Source organism: Ailuropoda melanoleuca, chromosome 9 (genome assembly GCF_002007445.2).
Source record: "Ailuropoda melanoleuca isolate Jingjing chromosome 9, ASM200744v2, whole genome shotgun sequence".
Taxonomy (NCBI): domain Eukaryota; kingdom Metazoa; phylum Chordata; class Mammalia; order Carnivora; family Ursidae; genus Ailuropoda; species Ailuropoda melanoleuca.
The window spans coordinates 56,478,287-56,493,234 of record NC_048226.1 but is presented as its reverse complement, the minus strand read 5'-3'; the positions used below and the strand labels follow the sequence as shown (position 1 = coordinate 56,493,234).

At 37.5% G+C, this 14,948-nt stretch overlaps 1 protein-coding gene across 1 annotated transcript in view; it reads left to right on the top strand.

Moving 5' to 3' along the window:
* Positions 1-14,948, top strand: part of CNGB3 (cyclic nucleotide gated channel subunit beta 3) — a 128,447-nt gene that overhangs the window by 72,689 nt on the left and 40,810 nt on the right. Inside the window, exons 11-13 of the mRNA XM_002916899.3 lie at positions 2,900-3,041; positions 6,635-6,794; positions 8,041-8,138. Coding sequence (XP_002916945.2) covers positions 2,900-3,041; positions 6,635-6,794; positions 8,041-8,138 — 400 coding nt within the window. The remainder of the gene's footprint in view (positions 1-2,899; positions 3,042-6,634; positions 6,795-8,040; positions 8,139-14,948) is intronic.

The following is a 14,948-nucleotide window of genomic DNA, read 5'->3' as shown; positions in this document are numbered from 1 at the left end:
AGGAAGTGCCTTACTATCTGCAAATTACTTTGAAATGTATCCAAAAAATAAGACATAAAAGAAAATAAGATGGATTGCTGCATGGAAGATTGGAGGGATATGTGACAACATAGGTAGTGTAAAATTTTCATAGTAGAATCTAGGTGTTCACTATAGAAGGTGGGTGTTCACTATAAAGTTCTTTCAATTCTTCTGTTTGAAATTTTTTATTAAAAAATGTTTGGGGGAAGTTTCATGTCCTGTTTGTTTCACAGAAGAATTTCTATTTTCACACTAAATGTTTTTTATGGTTTTATGTCAAATTCTGCCTTACTGCTCTAACTTGGAACTGTATATATACAGTTAGATACTTCATGTATTAAATCTGCCAGATAGAATCTCCTTGAAAAGATCTATCTGCCTGGCCTGTTAATATTAGACACACTTGACTAATTAAGTTAATCCTAGAAAAATCAATAAGGTGCCATCTAATTAAATTACAAATCTTACCTTTGGTTGTGCATGTCTGAGTGTATAAGACATGACTGAGAAAAGATCCAAAAACAAACCTCAAAGCATTAGGGCAGAAAACTTCCAATTAACGTAGCAGACTATTTTGTACACACAAAAAATAGTTCAAGGCTAACCCTTCAGATTCAAAAAATCAATGCCTATGTTTCACATTTGATTGTTATTTTCTAACATCCATATATTCGAAAATGAGAGAAAGTAATTCATATTTGTTCCTGCTAACACTGCAGTGACTTTGAAGGGGACAGTAATCGCAACATTTGTGATGGAGTTAGCCATGTAGGGAGAGAGTCTAGTCCCTGTCCCACTCTTGGTTAGTATTGGGTTCAATATATTTCCTTAATTTAAAGAGACCCACAGGTCCTAGACCTGTGACCAAACTAAATCAGGTAATAGGAAATTATAAATTGGAATTTGAAAAGTTAAAATGCAATCCATAAAATTAATTCTATACTTCTTCAAGGTGGTTCTCTTTGACATCAGTTCACTATAATATTAGCAAGTCCAAAGAAATCTGCCAGAAAAAAATACAGAGTGGTAATATTTTTATTCTCTTGGCACAGTGGTTTCAAACCTTCCCAAAGAGTTAATTATTTTTCTGTTCCTATATCTACCAGGTTAAAAAAAAAACTCATGTCCTTCAAAAGGTATTGAATTTCAAAATGAGTGATTTCTTTCTAGATCTGTTTTTGAATATTGACTTTAACTGCAGTTTGATTCTTTGTAAGCCTCCAACTCCCTACTGTTTGAAGATCTGAAAACTGTAAACTTTTTCACAAGAAAAAGACCACCCTTGTTCCAAGACTAATACATAATTACTTGAAGTGCAAATATTTACGTGGCACACCTGGACAATAAATAAAAGCCAGATCAGGGCCAGAATTCTGTAAAAAAGTACTATTTTTCTGTCTACCCTAGAAACTAGAATTGCTAGTTGGAACCCACTAAGTCCAATGCCTCCCTGCAACAATATATGGAGATGTTGTGTATGTACAGTAAATTTTTCTTTAACGATTCAGTGGGAATGCCTGATTCAGGCCCTGTTACCAGAGTAATATGAAATATATCAAGTAGTATACCTAATCAAGCACAAAAATTACAACAAATGTACAATGAGGTTGTAATACCAACTTTCATTCCCACCTTACTATGGACTCTATGAAACCCTTAACCAAATGTAGCTAAGTCAATCTTATACGTTGTCCTAATCTTTATCGTATTCTTTTCTGCTGCCTTGATTTCTAATTCTCTTCCTACCTGGGCTATAATGATCCCAGTCTCTCCACTTGCAATTGTTCAAGTTAAGTACAGAATCTTTACCAAGTATATTTCTAAACTTAATTATTATGTTAATCTAAATTTCTAGATAAATTGCCTATTATACCCAAGAGAAATTTCCCTTCTAAGATTGAGGTCACTGTGCCTCTGCCTCTGTTATGGTTATATATTCAATAATTTAATAAGTGTGGGTAGAAAAGAGAGAGGAGGAATATATCTGCTGCAATTTCTATCAGTAAAAGCAATTGTATCAAAACTATAAAGGTTCTACAATCTGTATAAATATCCTTGATCTCACAGATCACTAGTGTGGTAGTTTAAAGATGCCCTCAAATTCTTTGCTGCTCCTATCCTTGTAAGGATTCTGTAAAAAGTACTGCCATCCTTTCCCTCAACTCTGTTGACAAGAGATAAAGACATTATGGAACTTCTAAGTTATAAGAAAGCTTATAGCTACTGTCTGAGCTACTACAGCCACCATGTAAGAGACTGCCATGCAATGAGGAAGCTCAAGCTAATCATATTGAAAGGCTGCTTGAAAGGAGGATACCCAGTCAGCCCCAGCCATTCTAACCATTCCAGCCCAGGCTCAGACATATGAGAGAAGAATATACCTTGGGCATTCCAAACAGATATAATATGTAGAAGAGAGGAACCCAGTCAACAGTTAGAATCAAGGCCCCAGACATTAGGCCTCAATAAGTCTGCCCAACTATCTCCAGTCATTAAAGTCACCCCAGCTGAGGGTCTACTCATCATGGAGCATAGATGAGCCATATCTTCCAGCTTTACACAAATACCCAACCCATGAATTTATGAGTCCTAATAAAATAGTTGTTTTGTACCTCTAAATTTTAGGGTGATTTGTTTTGCAGCCAGAGATAGGCACAACAGCTAGCAAACACCTCCATGGGGCTAATTGTTTAGTCATTTCACAATATTTATCAAGAAGTTTATGTTAGTACACATGGTATTTGCTAATGTTTCCTACAGAAAGAAAATCATGATTAGGAGGAAATGTGTTATAATTTAGTTGTAATCTATACTCCCAAGCATAGTGGTATTTTAATGTAATAGTAAAAAGCAAAATGTATATATTTTCTTTTCACAGGTATCTGAGATGTTATTACTGGGCCGTTCGAACTTTAATTACCATTGGGGGCCTCCCAGAACCACAAACATCATTTGAAATTGCTTTTCAACTGTTGAATTTTTTTTCTGGAGTTTTTGTGTTCTCCAGCTTAATTGGTCAGGTAAATGGAGATGTGAATCCCTAGATACATAATGCTGCTATTTTTGGAAGGCTAATAAGTCTTCATAAATTTACAGAAGAAAAATCAAAATCCATCGAGTACTTTCTTCTTTTTTTTTTTTTTACTAACGTTCATCTATTTTAATGAATTGGAGGAGGAAATGAATGAGCCAACATTGCCTTTCAATTTTTAAACTGTTAAATCTATCAGAAGACCTATCCACAATGAGTGTCAGGTTAGACTCAGATAGGTTTCTAAATTGACTTCTTGGAATTTCCTGAAAAATCTTTAAAATCTGCCTTCTTTAATTAAACTTCAAATATTGTCATAAAGTCCTTAGATTAAAATAAACTTCACAGGTCACTTAAACCAGAGGCTACCAAATGCCATCTAAATCAATTTAATTAACAAGTCATTGGTTCATAAATGTTTATTATGGCATCTCTTTGTCTTTATTCTCAAGGAATCACAGTCTAGTAAGAAAGTAAAACAATCGCAAATAACTATTGCAAGATAGTTGGCATTTGCAAGGCATAGAGCCCAATATCTTTGTGGATTCCCAGATTCACAAGAAATAAAAAGGTGGACAGCATAGCATTCTTAGAAGGTATACTTCCTTGGAAGGTACTTCACATGCCCTATGTTTGAGAACAAAGAAGTCATGTTGAGATTCATATCCTGGATAATTTAGGCGAAATCACAAAATGACTATTCCCACCAGATAAATCATTAGTTCTATCACACTCACTGTAGTATGAATAAATCCCATGCTTTAACAAAATTTAGCAATAAAAGCTATTTTTATAACATTTGAGGCTGACCACAAAGAGTCAAAACTCAAATCCTACATCCTTGAATATCAGGGCCTGCTATCTATCCATGGTGAGTACCAAAGGAAAGTTTGAAAGCTCTATATTAGTTCAGAATAGGGAAGCTTCCCAGAAGAATGTATTTGCAATATCTTTAAAAAAAAAAGACCCAGTAGTTTAGACAATCAATCAGAAACAGTGTATGAAAGATGGCAATGATAAAACATAAGTGTGTTTAAGGAAATAGGAAGAATACCAGAATGACTAGAGTGAAGGATGCTTGTAAATAAGTTAGAGATGTACCAAAGGACAAAATATTTTAAGGCACTCTCAGTGGAGTTGTTTGCTATCTCTAGAAATTAGCTAATTCTGGGAGGGATAGCACCACATATCAAAGCATCAAAATACAGAAAATTTAAAAATATAGTTAAAGAGATAAATAGGGATTTGGTAACTCCAGCCTGAGCATGGTAACAGAGTGGAGAGAAAGATTATAAAGGAAACTCTAGAAAATATTTAGGTTTGGGAAGAACACACGAGCAGTTAAAAACTATAAGTATAAAATATCATAATCTTAATGGCTTAGTCATTGCATCAACAATGATTGAAAATATAAAGCTGGTTTAGAGAGAAATGCAATTAATTTGAACATAAATAGCAAATTTCTTATTATTCCATAGTTTCTCATAAAATCTGTGTGAGGTAGCCACATTCCCTTAAATGTTGTCTCACATTTATAAATGAGGCAACTCCAGTTTAAAGAGATTAAGAGGCATCCCTAATGCCTACATGTAATTTACAGTTGTATGATACAACCATATAATATCAATAGTAATAGTAAAATGTAACATGTATTTAGTACCTACTATGTCCAAGGTAATGTCTACAGGATTAAAAATTATATCTATCTCCTGTTCAATTTTCTTGCTACTCTAAATGTAGTCTTTGGACTAACAGCAGAAGAGTCACTTAGGAAACTCAAATTTCAGGCCTCACCCCAGAACTATGGAGTCAGAATCTGCAATTTAACAAGATCTTTAAGTGATTTATATGCACATGAAAGTTTGAGAAGTGTTGCTTTACACACCACACCACATCTTCCTTTACATTGAATTTGAGGTTCCAACAGGAACAGAAAGAAATATCGGGTCACTGAAAATGTAGTACTAGAGCCTCCCCACACACACACACTGCAAAAAAGAGTGAGACAGGAGATACAGGTTTGTGCCTTAAACTCTCATAATGAATACAAGATGCTGAGGAAAACAATCAAAAACAAAAGAGGGACTGGGACCCAATCTCCACTTATTCAAAATTCCCACATATAACCACACCAAGAACTACACCCTGGACCTGATCATCACATTTTAACTACAATATTCTATTCTCTGATACAACTCATAGAGACTGACATTTTTCCCCCTAATCTGAACACATCATGGAGCACATGTCTTCTTCACCAATGCTACCAAAATCCAGTGTTGCTGAACGAGAGCACATAAACCATTCAGATTACTTTCACTATAATTTCTGGGCCCTCAACATTGATCAATAATGCTCTTAATTATCTTTGGCTCCCAATTTAAGACTCTATTAAATCTCCCAACCCAACCCCTAATATTCCAATTCTCATGGCCTTAGGTGACTTGGTAATGTTTTCCATCTGTCAAGAATGGCTTGTAAAAAGGAGATCTAGTAACTAAGGTTGTTGAAGAATATTTGGAATAGCCCCAAGAAGTAAGTCAGGGACTGAAATAGATGTATCCAGTTTGACTATCTGCATAGCTCCTCAGCAGAGACTTTTGATAAGAAGAAAAACCAATATATTGACTCTACAAATATAAACTGAGGAAGGCACCACAATAAAAGAGCCATTTGAGGTAGACCTCAAAGAATGAATAGTTTTTCTATAAGCAGAAAAGGCTCAGCTACTAGAATGAATGAGCAAAGTCTCAAGAATGTAAAAGTGAGACCCTGGTTTTCCTCCGTATTATAAACCCACAGTCAAAGCAAATTTACAACCACTTGCTTCCCTGTATGTGAGAGGAAGAGTCAAGCTATATATCTTTTTTGTGCTGAGACCTTAAAGATCAGCTTTTAACCTAGAGTGGGTTTTTATGGCTGAGTTATAAACATCCAAGAACTAAAACCTGACAGTTCCGTAAGTATTGTCACAGCAGTAGATGATGCTTCAGTAATTTCAGCACATTTCAACTTCTGCTGAGTACTGTGCCTTAAGCATGATGAGATTTGATTTTATCTGTCTAAACAACACAAAGGGAAGTACAGAGGTTGCAATTTCATGATGAATTGAGTCTATATAGCCAGCCACACTGGATAATCTATGAAGGATGCTTTCAAAGTGAGACTCACAAAAATGGACCAGACATTCTGCCAGGTAATTGCTCAACTTTCTTTGTACATCCTTTGAATAAGCACAAGCTGTATAATTTTTAAAATATCAACTAACATCTCTGCAGTAATATGCAAGTTTGCAAAGAAAATTGTATGCAGTCACATGCATTATGTGACTGAATCCTCACAAAAAGGTCACGTGGTTAGAAAGGCAGGTCCCATTGTTGTCTTTATGGGGTCAGAGGGAGGATATGATTTGCCCAGTGATTTATGTAAATGGTTGAAATTAAGAGTCAATATCAGTGTGTTAAAAATCAAGTAGTACATTCAAGTGGAATGTCTCTCATAAAAACTCTTAATTCAACCGGGCTTTTAGTAACTTTTGCAGTTCCTCGGCCAAGTGTGGAGTGACCATATTTGTGGTTTTAGATGCAAGATGTAATTGGGGCAGCTACAGCCAATCAGAACTACTTCCGAATCAGCATGGATCAGACCATTTCCTACATGAACACTTACTCCATTCCTAAGAGTGTGCAGAATCGTGTTCGGACTTGGTATGAATATACATGGGACTCTCAAAGAATGCTAGGTAAGCGAGGCAAATTAACAACTAAATCCCTGTATAGCATGTCCATATAATGCAAGTTCTATAAGTTAGAAGCAGACACTACTTGGATTTGAAAGAAATATTGGAAAACAACAAAATGATCTTTAGAGTATTAGTTTAATACCATAGGATTTTTTTTTTACATATCCAGACATAACTTACCAGTTAGGTAAATTCTGGAAAAGCATCCACAGCTATTCCTGAGGACATGTCAAGTGAGGAAGAGCAGCAAAAGGAGCAGTAACAGGTTCCGTCCTTCTCTCTAACTGTAGATACTGCTCCAACTCCTTGGTTTTAGAGGGAACTAAGGACAAACAGTCCTTGGAACCAAGGAATTACGTTTTTATAGAAAGGATTTTCATATTTAGAATCAAAATAAGGATATATCAATTCTTCTTTTTCTAAATGGTTGTACGAAAACATCAAAACTAATCAGCTCTCAGAAATTTGTACCATACTATAGACTAAGAATGGGCAGGTTTGTTTATGGAACATTTTATCAGCCTGAAGGCCTGTCATTAAATTCACATACAGAAAAATCTTTAATATATTCACATTCTTCATTGAGTTAATAAGCAAGTAAATAACAATAATTTGAATTTACTCAACACATTTCTTTTAGATTTTTAGATTTTTTAGATTCCATTCCCAACTGAGCCATCTACCAATTATGCACAATTGAACAAGTCACTTACAAACTCTCTGAGCTTCAGTTCTTTTTTTGTTTCTTCTTTCTACAAGACAAGAATGAGAACACTTGCCCTTAGGGTTGTCACAAGGGTCAAATAAAATAGTGACAGAGCTCGGTAAGCTTTCAAATGCCATATGGTACTCATTATAACTGGCCATCCGCAGAATGGTAGAGCTGGAATCTGCAGAACCAAAAGACAAGAATTAGATCATTTTTCCATCAGGTTGTTCACTCACTAGCCATTGTCTCATGATGACTAAACTTTATATCTGAAGTTTCAGTAAACACCACACCCTGAAGCTATTCAGAACTATTATGTCATAAATAGTTAAAATACTTCTTTTCTCCATGAAAGTGATAGTGTGATTGTGATACATATGTATGTCCAATAAAAGTAATAAAAATATAGAATTTGAGGCAACTATTTATAAAAAGAGTTGGCACTTTGTTTCCTTAATTTTTAAAAATTTTCTTGTACTTTGGTGATTTTTTAATTAATTATTCTGCTTGTGGGTTCATATGTTTGTCTTTGCAAAGATGAGTCCGATCTGCTCTGCACCCTGCCTATCACCATGCAGTTAGCCCTCACCGTGGATGTGAACCTCAGTATCATCAGCAAAGTCGAGTTGTTCAAGGTGAGTGCTTTTACAATGAATGCAAAAACACCATATCAGTTTCTCCATACAGTCTAAGCTCTTGCTGTATATGGCATTTTTTATTTTTATTGCCTTATGTTTTAACAAAATCAACCATAGAATTTATGTGGAGTTAGAGTCAAATAAACTGTGGGTCTCTCTTCAGGAGATGACTTATCCTTTAGAAGCCACTCTTTCCAAATTGATGTCAGAAAAGAGTTCTTCAGACGCTTCCTGAATTAATTTAAATACAATTAAACTGTACAGCTTTATGTCTTCGCTACTATGCATGCCATTTCCCATTTATGAATGTACCTGGCAATGTGTGACAAACCCCAAATTAGCTCTGGATTGGTCTGACAATCAGAGAATTGTGCCTAACCATGTCTTCTATTACTAACATTTTAGATTTAGGTTTTTAGATGGCCAAATTCAAATTTAGAGTCTTTTTTTTTTTTAGAAAAAGTGCATAACAGAAATTTTTTACTTTTTGAATGTTTTTAATTTTACTACCCTCATCTCTTCTTAATGCTGTGTACTGCATGTAAGTTTTTCTCATTAACATTTAATTCTGTGTGTAGCATTCACTGATTCATCTATTTAATTATCTGTTCATTCTGTTCATTCAGTAGATATTTATTAAGTTCCTACTATGTTTCAGGTGTCATTTTAGTCACTGGGAATGCAACAGTTGAAAAAAATACTCGCACACATAGAGCTTAAATCCAAAAAGAGGGGGATTAAAAATAAATATGAAACATGTTTGGAGGTGATAATGCTATGAGCAAAATTAAACAGGCTAAGGAGGATGAGAATGGTACTGGTCAAAAAAGGCTGCTCTAATGAAACACAACTGAGTGTTTAAGCAGAGGACTGCAAGAGGCAAGGAAGTGAGCCATGCAGATATTGGGGAAGGGAAGGGAAAGGTGGACAGAAGGGCAATATTACAGGAGGATAGATAAGATGAAGGCCTGAGTCGGGAACATCCTGAAGAAGCCAGAATAGCTGAAACAAAGGTAGAGATGAGAAGCAAAATGGTCAGAGGACAGTAAAATAAAGGGAAGCTGGGACACCAGTGTGGCTTAGTCGGTTTAGCTTCCAACTCTTGATTTCAGCTCAGGTTTTTATCACAGGTTCATGGGATTAAGCCTTGTGTCAGGCTCTGCACTCAGCGCAGGATCTGCTTGTCTCTCTCCCACCCCCTCTGCCCCTACTCCTGCCCAAGCACGTGCTCGCTCTCTCTCTCTCTAAAAAATTTTTTTAAAAAAAAAAGAAAGAAAGAGGGAGGCTGGGACATCCAGGTGGCTCAGTTGGTTAAGTATCTGACTCTTGATATCAGCTCAAGTCTTAATCTCAGGGCTGTGAGTTCAGGCACCCTATTGGGCTCCATGCTGGGTGTGGAAAAGAAAGAAAGAAAGAAAGTGGGGGGGAAGAAGGAAGAGAGGGAGGGAGGGGAGAGAGTGGAAGGAAGGAAAGATGAGGGGAGGGAGGAAGGGAGACAAGCAGGAGGCAAATTAATGGAGGATCTTGGAGGCTGTAGGATAAACCCTGGATTGTACTGTGAGATGCAAAAACCAGTGAATATCTTAAGCAGAAGATGGCTTATTTAAGATCAGTTTGAAGGGATCATCCCTCCTATAATGTGTAGAATAGACCATGAAAACAAATGTGAACAGCAGAGAGACCAAATTGTGGTTACTGCAACCATCCATAGAAGAGATGATTATGACCAGATGCAGAGTAATAGGAACATAGTTGTTAAGAAGTAGCCAAATATTGGATATATTTAAAGGAAGAGGCCAAAGTTTTTGCTGTTGATCATGTGAAGGGAGAGGGAGAGAGAGAGAGAGAGAGAAAGGAATCAAAGCTGACTCCATGGATTTAAGCCTGAGGAACAGGAAGAACAAAGATACCATTTAAAAATAAGAAGTTTTAGAGTAAGTGTAGGGAGAGGTTGAGAGAAACAGACTCTGTTTTGGGAAATGTTCATTTGAAGTGGGAGTTAGACCTGCAGATGAAATGTCATGTAGGCAGTTTGATGAATAAATCTGAGTTCAGGGGAGATGTCCAAGCTGGAGTAATACATTTGGGCACATTAACACATTGATGTATTTTAAGCCATGGGACTGGATGTGATCCTCTAGGACGAAAGTGAAGACAGAAAAGAAGATGTAATCTAGACAGAAAGATATGCCTTGAAAATGCATAACACCGTTGAAGACAAGATGAAGAAGCAGAAGCAGTTTGGTTAAATGGTTGGGCAGAGTCACTCGCAGTGTTAGGTTCACCCCTGGTTCCATAGGATGCTAGTGTTAGGTGAGTATCCTAGGACTCTTTTCTTGATATATCCTGTTCTAGATTTCCAACCAGATTTTGATGAAGATAGGAACCATGTGATTTTCAAATTGGCAGATGACACAAAGTGAAAAGGAATGGTTTAAAATGTGTTAGACTACAAAACTTAAAAATAACTGAATATTTTAAACAATAAGCAAAGTCAAGATTAATTTCAACAGCATAGAAGTAAAGTTCCAAATTTGTGTCTAAAATTGAAATATTACAAATATAAAAAGAACCACAATTAGTTTTACAACAATTTTTTTACACCTGGATGTTTATGCTGACATCAAACTCTATATGAATCAACAGAGTTATGTATTATAATGCCCTAAATTTTAACATAATTTGGTTTTCTTGATTATTTCAACTACATCTGGATTAACATATCACATTGTAAATAACCAGTTGTAAGAACTTTTGTAAGGTAGATAAGCCAAGGGAGTAAGAGGTAGGAGTTGAATAGTGGACCAAGGAAATAGTAAAAAGATGATTTTTTAAAAAATACTTTATTTATTTATTTGAGAGAGAGAGTAAGTGAGAGAGAGCATGAACTGGGGGAGGGACAGAGGGAGACGGAGAAGCAGGCTCCCCACTGAGCAGGGAGTCTGATGTGGGCCTTGATCCCAGGACCCTGAGATCATGACCTGAGCCAAAAGCAGTTGCTTAGCTTAACTGACTGAGCCACCCAGGTGCCCTAGTAAAAGGATGATCTCATAAATAAAATCATTTTATGATAATACAAATCAAATCAATGATTGCTTCTAGTGGGGAGTGGCAATTAAAATATTGAATAGAAGAGGCATAAAGGGACCTCCTGGGGTGATAGAAGTTTTTTTTACCTTGCTAAGGTATTTATAGTGTATGCATTTGTCAAAATTGACCCAACTTCTCTTAAAATGTGTATTTTTCACTTCATATAAATTATTCTTCCATTAAAAAAAAAAAGAATGGCCTCAAAAGAAAACGTGTAGATGTTGAGGATATTTAGTTATAGGAAAAAATAAATCAAGAGAAGCAGAAGTTCATGTATTAAAATTGGTTATATGGACAAGGAATGAGACTCTATATATGAAGTAGAAAATAAGTAGGTATGGAATCTTTCTAAATTTATGTCTGTGAAGGCAATCTTAGTAATTTATACAAATTTGTTATTTTTCTTAAGGAGAAAATAGGCTGAGTAGTGATCCTACACCCTTACCTCATAAATTATACCCAATTAACTCCTATGTTGCTCTGAATCAATTACATACATTCACAGAGTGTCACCTATGCACTCAGGCTGAATGCACAATGGAGAGAACATTTGAAGTATGTATGCCTGAAGGATGCTTAGGAGTCTACAGGGTGAGAAGCCAAAGGCTCCTGGGCAGGAACTTTCTTATGACTTATTATTACAAGTGTGGGAAATTATAACCTGTTCATGGGATGAGAGGAGTTTTCTTATGACAAGAGCATGGGGTGATAACTAAAGACGAATCTAGAAAGGTCAGTTGAAGCCAGGCTGTGTAGTGTGGGCCCAATTCTGTAAGCAAAGGAAGTGGGAAAGGAGGAAACTCACAGTGTAGATTTCAGTTTTACAAAGACAAGAAATGGAACTGTACTGAATAGACCAGAATAACCAAGGGTAATAAAGGATGACTGCCAATTGTCGAAAACCTCCTTATCTTGAGTTCTTCCTGAAAATGAGTCTTCCATATCTTTAAAAGGCAGGCAGACAGGAAGAGAGAGAGAAAACGAGAAAAAACAGAGAGATATGGCACCAAGATTGGAGGAGGGCAGGCATGTTTTGTGTCTTTCCAATCTTCAGGATTAGGGGAAATAAAAGGTACTTGAAAATCATTTAACTTACAAAGATTTATTTTAAGACGCCCTAAAGAATATTTTAGGTTTGTATCTTGGGACTTCAGTCAAAAATTTCAAAAGGACTTTTCTCCATTTTGTAAATTTTAGAATGGATACAGACGTAGTAGAATTTGTTTGCAATGCAGGACCAGAGAATGAGTCTACGTTAAATAACCTTGCTTCAGTTTTTTCAAAAGACATATATCTGTTCCTTTAATTTTGTATTACATTCAATTTTTTTAAAAACTACAGCTGCTCTCTCTCTCACTCTAAAAAATAAATGAATGAATCTTTTTAAAAAGGGGGAGAGGGGACGCCTGGGTGGCTCAGTCAGTTGAGCATTCAGCTTTTGGTTTCAGCTCAGGTCATGATCTCATGTGTCATGGGGTCAAGCCCCGCATTGAGTTCTGTGCTCAGCAGGAAGTCAGCTTGAGATTCTCTCCCTTCATCTCCGTTTGCCCTTCCCCCTACTGGTACACACACACTCTCTCTCTTTCTAAAAAATAAATGAATAAATCTTTATTAAAAATTTAAAAATAAATTAAAACTGAAAAAAGCACACTGTGCTTATATTCCTTTCCTTTTAGCCTTGTGAAATTTGTTGATATAATATTGGAACAATGGCTGTTGTAATGCTTTAGCAAAAGTAATACAATGCTGGAGTATCATAAATTATAATATGAACAATGACCCATGAAAGTTGTCCATACTACACTTCATCCTTCAATCCTGATACTGCCACCATAAACCTTGCTATACCCAATTTTTAATGACCACTACATTAGTCAGGGTGGTCCAAAGAAATAGAACCAATAAGATACACACATATATAAAGAGAAAGAGACATTTGTTTTAAGAAATTGGCTAATGTAATTATCAGGGCTGGCAAGTTCAAAATCTGCAGGGCAGGAGGGAGTTAAGATGGCGGAGGAGTAGGGGACCCCTTTTTCAGCCGGTCCCCTGAGTCGAGTTGGATAGGTAACAGACCATCCTGAACATCCATGGAATCAGCCTGAGAAGCAGGAAGATACATCTGGATCTCTACAAATGAACATCTCCTGCGCTGAGCATTGAGTTACGAAGCGGGGAGCCATGAAACCGCACACAGATATCAGAAGATAAACGGAAGGGAGAGGGAGCCACCATGTTCAGGTGCCAGGAAGTGGTAGCCACCTGCACAGGGGAGCGGGCAGACTCTCCGACCCGCACCCACAAGAGAGCAGACTGAAACTGTGAGCCGGGGAACGCGCTCTTCCTGACTGAAACGGAGCTTCGGTGTGCTCACTGGAACTAGACTGAGACTGGGAGCTCTGGAGTGCTGGGGGGGGGGAAGGCTGGCAGCTGGTGGCTGGCGGTGTTAGAAACACAAAGGACAGAGACGCACTGGCCCTGGAAGTGAGGGCTGGGATGCCGGGTATGGGGCGCACATCCCAGGACGCTGCAGGATTGAGCAGCACCAACAGAAACAGAGTTAAAGTGGCCAGAACATCAATGGAGAACCGTCCACGATCCCTCTGTTCTGAGACAGAGGCTGAGATTGGGCTACTGCTGCTCTGACTCTCAGAAGAGGCACAGCAAACAGCCAGGGAAAGCCGCCAGAGAACAAAAGACTGGAAATACCAGCTCACAGGGTGCCCATCCCCATCCCCCTCGCAGGGGACAAGGAGACTCTACCCAAACAGGGTTGCCTGAGTATCGGGGGGGCAGGCCCCTCCCACAGAAGGCAGGCTGAAAAATCAAGAAGCCCATATCCCTAAGATCCCTATAAAACAAGGGCGCACTGCCTGGGTCCTGTTCAATAATTTGGGCTCGGGACAACCCTGCAACCTCTCCTCATCAGAATGACGAGAAGGAGAAGTCCCCCCCAGCAAAGAAAAGATAATGAGTCTGTGGCCTCTGCCACAGAACTAATGGATATGGATATAACCAAATTATCAGAAATGGAATTCAGAGTAACAATGGTCAATATGATGTGTAGACTTGAAAAAAGTATTAATGAAAATGTTAATGAGAATATAGAATCTCTAAGAGCGGAAATGAGAGTGAATCTGGCAGAAATTAAAAATTCTATGCGCCAAATGCAGTCAAAACTAGAGTCTCTGACAGCCAGGGTGAATGAGGCAGAAGAATGTATCAGCGAATTGGAGGATGGGTTAGTAGAAGAAAAAGCTAAAATAGAATCTGGACTTAAAAAAATCCACGCTCAAGAATGTAGTTATGGGAGATTACTGACTCAATGAAACGTTCCAATGCNAAGAATGTATCAGCGAATTGGAGGATGGGTTAGTAGAAGACAAAGCTAAAATAGAATCTGGACTTAAAAAAAATCCACCCTCAGGAATGTAGTTATGGGAGATTACTGACTCAATGAAACGTTCCAATGTCAGAATCATCGGCATCCCCGAGGGGGTGGAGAAAAACAGAGGTCTAGAAGNAACAGAGGTCTAGAAGAGATATTTGAACAAATTGTAGCAGAAAACTTCCCTAATCTAGCAAGGGAAACAAACATTCATGTCCAAGAGGCAGAGAGGAACCCTCCCAAANTAGCAAGGGAAACAAACATTCGTGTCCAAGAGGCAGAGAGGAACCCTCCCAAGCTCAACCACGACAAACCTATGCCACGTCACA